Source organism: Marmota monax, unplaced genomic scaffold (assembly GCF_021218885.2).
Source record: "Marmota monax isolate L192 unplaced genomic scaffold, Marmota_monax_Labrador192_F-V1.1 WCK01_AAM20220418_F8-fsc00051, whole genome shotgun sequence".
Taxonomy (NCBI): domain Eukaryota; kingdom Metazoa; phylum Chordata; class Mammalia; order Rodentia; family Sciuridae; genus Marmota; species Marmota monax.
Window position 1 is genome coordinate 17,379,433 of NW_026695202.1, and position 8,173 is coordinate 17,387,605.

Consider the following 8,173-nt stretch of genomic DNA (forward strand, 5'->3'; position numbering starts at 1 on the left):
GAGGGGACGCGCCAGCCGCGCTGCTCCTGGGGTCACTGGCTCCGTTCTGTCCCCGTCTTTACTCACCTGGCACCAGCGCTGGGTGGGACCTGGCGGGCGTGGGGGCTCCGTCTCCTCTGCCCCTGGGCTGCACTGTCGAGCGCGGTCCATGCTGGGAACCACTTCCCGGGGTGCCACAGGATCACAGAGTGAGCGTGGCTGCGAGGGCCTTGCCCAGGGCCTGGCCAGCAGAGGTTCCCTTTCATGGTGACCTCTGTGTTCCTGTCTCTCCCCCCTGAGTCATACTGAGCAAAGAACTTTGATGCAATGGTTTATTTTTTCTCAAAGAAAAGATGCCGTGACTGCTTTTCTCTGCCTCCTTCCCTGGACTCTGTGGCAGCCCTGTCCAGGGAGCGGCCAGGCAGGCAAGGGGCAGAGCACAGGGGGCCCCCCTGGCTGGACAAAACCCAGGTGCCGACAGCTGGCCAGGGCTGGCTGGGGCACATGTCCCCACGAGGCCCTGGGGACAGCAGTTTTGCTGCCGTCTTCCCGGCAGGGATGGCTGCATGGTGTGAGGTCGGCCCTCAAGGAACAGAAGACCGTGAACACGCTGGGCAGACGGCCCCTGGGCCAGGCTCAGGAACCCAGGTGTCCTCAGCAGGTGTCCTCAGCAGGGGAGATGCTAGGACTGGAGAGAGGTGGCCAGGGCTCCCTCTCCGACCTGTTGCTTTAGACGGGAGACCTGGGCTGTCCCTGCTCCTGGGCTGTTGCTCAGGGAGAGCAGTCTCCAGGATGAGTGCTTGGCCTCAGGGCTGACGGACGGGGAAAGCCGGAGGCCAAGGGGACACAGCGGCCCCAGGGGGGTTGGGTGCAAGGACAGCCCCATGGCCTCCAGCATCAGGGAGGGTGTGGTCAGTGCTGTTCCTGAGAGCATGCCTGGTGGCCTGGGCTGTGGGGACGTGAGGACGGAGGAGAGGCCACAGGACTGACCCTTCACCCAGTGGCTGGGGACTGAGTGCCCTCTGGCCTCTGGCCCCTGACTTGGGAGCGGCCTTCTGATCCACCACCTTGGGGCATGTGCCCGGGCCGCCTCTGCCCCAGCGTGGGCCTTGGTGCCTGGGTAGCGGGTGCGGGGGTGGGCGTGGGCCAGGCTCTGCGGAAGTGCCCTTGCCTGTGGAGTGGAGACGTCCGGCCTGAGTGCCCTCACCGCCCGGAGCCTGGATTCAGCTCTGGAGAACTCATCTGAAATAGATATTCCTCTCCCCTGCCGGAGGGATTTATCGACAAAACTAGCCATCTATTAACATTATCGTGGGACTCCGCGCTGGGGAGAATCGACACGATAAATCTTGGTTGTATAAAAACCCAGGAGCTAGAAGGCTTCAGAGGAGGCAAATAGAAAAGCCCGATGAGTTCAGACCTGTTTATTTTACTTAGAGGAAAAGAACATTCTGTACCCAGCCAGGCAGGAAATGGCTTTTGGGGACGGCCACTTAGCCCAGCTGTTGGCCCTGAAACTGTGGGAGTGATCGCTGCCCGCAATTAGAGCAGGCGGCTCCAAGGACCGCGTTTGGTAGCCAGGGAGGGAAGTTTCTGGAAGACTCAGGCCTGAAACCTGAGGCAGGTGCTGAGGAGCCCGCTGTGGATCAGGCTCCCACGTCTGGCCAGAGGCCCTGGTCCCACGGCCGGGTCAGTCCTGTGTCACCAGCGGCCTGGCTCTTGTAGGTACTTGGTCTGGGTGACCCTGGGTGACCCCATCCCGACCCTCCTGCCTGTCTGGGAACAGCCAACGGCTCTCTTGCCCAGCGTGTCTCTGGGCCTGAGGAGCCTCTGCGTTGTGACCTGAGCACGGGCATTGGGCCTCTGGCCGTGTGATGGTGCCCTCCGCCCCTAGATGGCGTGGAGGCCCCGGCTGGGGTGTGGGACAGAGCAGGGCTGGTAGCTTGGGTTCCAGGTCTGGTCAGGCTGCTTGCTAGCTGGTCACACCGGGCAGCCTGTCGACCTCCGTCCTCTGTTTGCTTATCCTCAGGATGGACTTCACATGAGCTGTTCCTGTGGTCAGCAGAGCTCCTACCGTGGACACTATATTAATTTTCTCAGGATGCTGTCAAACCCCAGTCTGTGGCTGAAAACTGTAGATGGCCTTCCCCTTGCTCTGGAGGTGACTTCAAAGTGCGATGGGGCTGTGTGCCCCTCCCCGAGGGCTGGGGGAGCCCCTGGCCTGGGCCTTCCTCTCGGTTTCCAGCTGGTGGCCCTCTCGAGGCTCTGTGGCTTGTGGCTGCATCAACACGGCCTCCTCTGTCACCACGTTCTGACTCTGGCTGAGCCTCAGTCTCTCCTGTAAGGGCACCAGGCACCCTGGACGTTGAGCCCACCTACTCCATGGTGGCCTGATCTCAACTAATGACGTCACGGCCATGACCCTCTTTCCAAATAAGGTCACATGCAGGGGTCTGGGTGCAGGGTGGGACGCAGTGTCATGCCCTGGGTGAGAGAGCGGCTAGTTCCTGCAGTGGTCCTGGGGAGGTGGGTGAATGCTCTGGCTGGGGGTCCCTCCTGGAGCCTCGGGGCCCACGCGGCCCCTCCCCCGTCTCCTTCCTGCAGCCCCAACCTTCAGCAAAGCTCTTCCTTTTGGCTCAGTCCCCAGTGGCTCTGGGGAGTGAGGACCCTGCCTGCCCGTGTACTTGAAGATGGGGACTGGGCCAGGCTTTGCTGTGGCCTGGAAGTCCCCAGGCTGCGGTGCCCGTGGCTCTACGCCTGCGCTTCAGCCATACTTCAGGGTCTTTTCTGTGTCTCTCTCTATTGTGTCCACAGAGGCGCATGAGTCAGAGGGACCTGGGGGCACCCTGCGAGGTGGCAGTGCAGTCCCTGTAGGTAGTGGCTGCAGGGGCCCTGTCCCACTCATGAGCACATGGGCTCCTCTGGGCCTTGAGAGTCAACGGGGTCTTCAGTGCCTGTGCCTGATGGTGGGCGAGTGGAGGTGGGCACAGGTGGCCTGGCGGGGACACTGCCTGGGCACCAGCTCTCATGGTGGACTCTCCAGTTAGAGGGAGCAGCTGGGTGTCCAGGGTCTGGGTGGGGTCCTGACCCATGGTGAGCTGCGGTGGAGCAGGACTCCTCTCCCGGTGCCCCGCCCACATGGCTCCAGGGTCCAGGAGCCAATTCAGCACCTCCTTCAGGAGCAGCCTGAGGGTGGGCTATCCCCTGTGGCAGTCCTGGACTCCGCCCCTCAGGAGAGTCAAGAAATGATCCTTCCAGAGCCCCTGAGAAACGCCAGAGGATCGAGGACAAAACGGGTGGCTTTGTCCGTCTCTTAGTGCCTGGTCCTTTCTTTTGTCCCTCCTCCCTTTGAAATGAAGAGGTGACGATAGATGTGGGACAGGAGATGGCACCATGGTGCCTGGTGGAGGCTGAGGCTCGGATCCCACTGTGGGGACGAGGCTACACCTGCAGACTGTCAGGCGCTCCAAGGTCGCTCCCGGCCCTGGTGCTCAGCAAGTCTATCTTCCTCCCTTTGAGAAATGGACGTGGCCTTTCCCGGGTGAGAGGTGACTCAGAGAAAGTCAGCAGTAATTAATATTGATGCGGCTTCAAATGTTAAAAGTTAGAATTAAGTAAAAAAAAGAGGATGGGGTCACATGTAACCAATTAAACGGCGACGTGTCCGCGGCCTCTCGCCCACTCTGGGGCAAGACGGTCCTCTTCAGCTCTGCCAATTAGTCCCACCTCACCTTCCTCCGCCGCAGAGCCGCGCTTTCTGCAAATTGACGGGAAAGGAGGAATCGTTGGGTCGTGGACACATGGGCCGTCTCCCGTTGTGCAAACACCGGGGAGGAGGGGGCACCGATCAATTTGCAGGGCTGAGCGGCGGCGGCCCTGGGAGGAGAGGCGGGCGCTGTGCCCGGGCTGGTGTGAGAATTAATGAAGGCAGCTTGGAAGACGGAGGAGCACGGGCATTTGAAATGAAGCCCAGCGGGTTGCGAGAGTTCAGGATGAATTTCAAAATGCAGAGATTGCGGGCCACGGGCTAATTATCTCACAGGGACCGGCTGGGAGGCTGCATCCAGGCAGCTCAGAGTGTCCAGGTGGAAGGTGGAAAACCCGGCGCGGGGCAGTGGTTTGGCAGAGTGGGGCTGCCTGGGCCCTGGCCCCCCTGTGGGGGCTGCACAGCCTCTGAGGGCCCGTCCTGCCTGTCCTTCATCACCTGCAGCATGTACACGAGCACCGTCCCTCCCAAGATGGCCTTTATCCTGTGACAGTGCAGCGAGGAAGGTTCCAAACTCACGTCCATGTTAGAGGTGGGGACACTGAGGCTCGGGGCTCCGACTTGAGACCCTGAGCAGCACTGACATCCTCTGGGGACATGGCAGGGCATTGGCCATGGCCAGTGGTCGTCAGGGAAGGTCGTGGGCAGGGGCGCTTGGGGCTGGCTGCTAGAGGTGGGCGGGTGCTTGTTGGGAGCTTGGCGGGAGCTGGCGGGGTTGGCGGGGAGCAGGCTGTGTGTGCCTGGGGTGCCAAAAGCAGTCGTGAGTCCGGGAGGGTTTCCATGGTATGGAAGGTAGAGTGGGGCCAGATCAGAAGGACCCCTGTCCTGTGGAGAGGCAGCCTCGCTCTGGGCCCGAGAGCCCTGGGGTCACTTGGGGCATGGCTGGGGTCCTTCTAGGGTGGGCTTTGGGCCGCTATTCCTGGCACTTCTTGGAGTGGAGGTGAGCACAGGTGGCCTGGCGGGGACACTGCCTGGGCACCAGCTTCACTGAGCACCAGCTCTCATGACGGACCCTCCAGTTAGAGGGAGCTGCTGGGTGTCGAGGCCTGGGTGGGGTCCTGAGCCCACTCCATGGTGAGAGGCCGAGTGGGTGGCTTCTGCACCCGCTGGCCTGTGTGGACACCAGCCTCCCCTTCCTACCTCAGAGAGGCCACCATTACCAGCCCTCGGTCTGGGCCAGGCCTGGCTGACCCTGGCTGGGCTGTTTGGGCCTCCTGGTGGTGGGAGCAGGAATCCAGCTTGCTTCTGCTGCCTCTGGCCTCGGGTCCTCCAAAAGGCCAGTCTTCACATGGACAAAGCACTGGGCCGGGTGTGACAGGGGGAGCCAGTCACAGGGCCACCCCTCTGAGAGTTTCCACTTCATCCCCGGGGAGCTGCCAGGCCCAGGTGAGGCGCAGGGCTCTGCGGCCCTCGCTGCTCCCGTGGGGGTGGTGCCGGGGGTAGGATCTCCCGGGAGTGGGTCAGGGGGTGGGCGGGGCCTGGTGGTCAGGGGCTCCACCCGGAGCAGGGCGCAGGCCCTCGTTGATCTCTAAGCAAGAGTCTGTTTCACGAAGCCCACTTCTTTTTGGACCCCCTGGGCTCATTTCACTTATTTTCATCTGGAGCAGCAGAAGACGGCCGCCTCCCAGGCCGAGTCGGTGAGCAGGCCAATTGCAAGCTCATAATTAAGGGGACTTGACGAGAATCAGAGGAGACTGGCCTCCTCTGGAGGTTTGGGGAGTTAATTACCGTCTGGTGCCGTGATAGGTGTGCTGGAGACACCGAGCTGGGGGTGGGGTCTGCCCGGAGACCCAGTGAGGCTGCGCGTGGAGCCCTGCTCTGCGTCGCTCCACCGCTGGGCATCTAGGGGTGAGAGGAGAGACCGCGGGCTTCTCAGTTGTCAGCAAGGCCACTGCCCGTGTTCTCCTGGAGACCAGGGCTCAGCGGGAGGCCCCTGCCCCGTCCTTGCAGCCCAAGGTGGCAGGGGGACAAGGCTCACGGGGAGCAGCCGGGCTCTTTCTGCCTTTGGCTCTCTCTGGCCCCAAGACCACATGGAACAAGCCGTTGGTCCCTGTGCCCCCAAATCCTCCTTCCAAACTCTCCCTGCTGTGGACTGGGAGCCCCCCGAAGGCCTGGCTCTCCAGGGGGCTCACTTCCTCCTGCCCTCCTCTTTCCTCTTGTCTCTGGAACACTCTGGAACATGCTGGAAATCTCTTCCCAGTCCCTGCCCCTCCTCCCACCCTGGGAATGGGGGCCCTGGCACCTGCATTCTGAAGGTCCAGCTTGCTCTGGCCCCTCTGCTCATTACTCCACAGCAGGGTGGGCTCTGTGCCCTCAGCCTGGGCCCAGGAGGCGCCCTCAGGGAGCACCCTGCCCCCGGCCCTCACGAAGACCCGGCCTGGACACCTGCTGCTGCTGCAGAACTGTCCTACTGAGCCAGCCTGGTCAGCCGGGCTGCGGGGCCTGAGGACCCAGGGTGTGGGGACCGGGGTCTCTGGCTGGAGGTGTCTGGGTTCTGCAGCCATTTGTCAGGCAGCAAGGCTGACCGATGACCCGGCCACACCTGGTTGCTCCGTGGCTGCCCATCAAGCGTCTCTTCCCCAGGGTCGGGCCCCGTGTCCCCTGGGCACTGCAGCCCTTGCCGCACCGTGTTGTCACTGCATCTGTCCCAGCTCCCTGGGGGCATGCTGGCTGTGCGATTGGCCCGCCCTCTCTGAGCCTGGGCTTGGTGATGGCGGCCTCCCTCGCTCTGCTGAGGCCTCAGGAGTCGGTGGCTGTGCGCCAGAGCTGGGCGTGTGGCCCGGGCTCCCCAGCTCCCTTCCCAGGCCAGACGTCTGCTTTGCTGTGACGCAGGCACGTTGCTGGCCCTGCCTGACCCTCAGTTGCTCCTGCACAAGCCGTGGCCTCCCTCCCGATGGATGTCGAGGTGCTGCGGGCAGCAGGGTGGGGCTGAGGGCCTGGCATGGCAGGTCAAGGCCCAGACTGGCCCCACCCTGGGGGCTCAGCAATCACACTAACTCGAGGCTACCCAGCCCCAGCCCTCACTGTGAGGCCGACTCTCTGGGCCTCAGCTTCCCCGCCTGCAGGGGGGCCCTAAGCACTAGTGGCGAAGGTGAGACCCCTGGGCTCCACGAGACACCACCAGAGACACACAGGGGATGCCCTCTGTGGGGTGCTCCAGGTCTCCTCAGGGCTCAGCAGGCTCAGGGCCCCTGGAATGGGCCTTGGGACACAGCGGTTGCTGCTGTGTCCTGTCTTCCCTGGGGACAGTGCTGGGGCTGGAGGCATTTGAAATGGCCCCAGGGAATTTCTGGGTAGACCTCCCCACCCCCATGGCTGTTAGGAAACTCCAGCAGGTGGCTGGGACAAGTGGCCCTAGACCCCTGATGGCCGTGGCAGAATCTCTCCTACCACTGACCCGGATTGAGACAGCCGAGTCTCTCGGAGTTGAACTTGGAGGCCCTCAGTCTCCCAGGGTACGACTCATCCTTTCCTTTCATTAACAAATATAATGTTGAAATTTTTTGTGATGATGAAAATGGATTTTGAATTTAATTGAACTTTTTATATCAAATATTTCAAAATAACGATGACGTTTTCCTTGCCGTCCACAGATGGTGCTTCCAGAACGTTCATAACTCTTCCTAGGATTCGAATGAGAACCCCCACTGAACACCATCATGAGCTGTATTGTATTTTTTCCAAAGATGACATTTTTGCTTTGAGTCCATAAACTTTATCATTAAACATCTTCATATTTTCTTGTGTTTCTTGCAATTTTCGAATAAGTTCATCTTGGCGCTCAAAGATGTCCAGGAAGTCAGCTCTTTCTGAAGCCAGTGACTATCTCAGGACATTTGCAAAGTGGGAGCTCTGTGGACGCAGTGCCGAAGCCCAGCGCTCCTGGGGTGGCGGGTGCTCGGCTGTGAGGAGCGGTGCTGGGCGTCTGACCCTGTTTCTCTGAGCAAGCTGAAGACAGCTGGGTGCAGAGCAGCTGGTGTTTACCGAGTTCCCTGATTTCACCATTTCAGATCTGTAGGCGTATTTTGCATATGAGAACTTGAACTTGGAGATTTCAGAATAAATCCTTCCTTCTTTCCCTCCCTGCAGCCGCACTGTCTGCACATCTCCATCTGAGCCTGGCCACTAGCGTTTCACTCTTGGGAGGGGGTCCAGGTTCCCTTTGGTGACAGGGACGCTGTTCCTTCATACGCCTCTCCTCAGGGATGCGATGCTGCCAGCACAGGTGGTCTCCTCTAGACCCTGGTGGGCGCTGTTGGCGCTCATGGTCTCCCAGGCTTGGGGAGCCTCGACTGCCCTGGTAGCTCTGGGCAGGGCTTCCCAGACGGCTGGGGTGGGCCTGGGAGACCTGCTCTTGTGCCTGCCCCAGGGTGTGGAGAAGCCTCAGTGCTCCAAAAGCCCTGGTAGGGTGGAGCCCATGGCTGCTTC

At 61.3% G+C, this 8,173-nt stretch overlaps 1 protein-coding gene across 1 annotated transcript; it reads left to right on the top strand.

Moving 5' to 3' along the window:
• Nucleotides 1-4,623: 4,623 nt before the first annotated feature.
• LOC124083051 (uncharacterized) lies at nt 4,624-7,833 on the top strand. Its single transcript, XM_046429612.1, has 3 exons — nt 4,624-4,685; nt 6,001-7,200; nt 7,339-7,833. The coding sequence occupies exons 1-2, from the start codon at nt 4,624-4,626 to the stop codon at nt 7,040-7,042; spliced, it is 1,104 nt and encodes a 367-aa protein (XP_046285568.1). The 3' UTR covers nt 7,043-7,200; nt 7,339-7,833.
• Nucleotides 7,834-8,173: the final 340 nt, after the last annotated feature.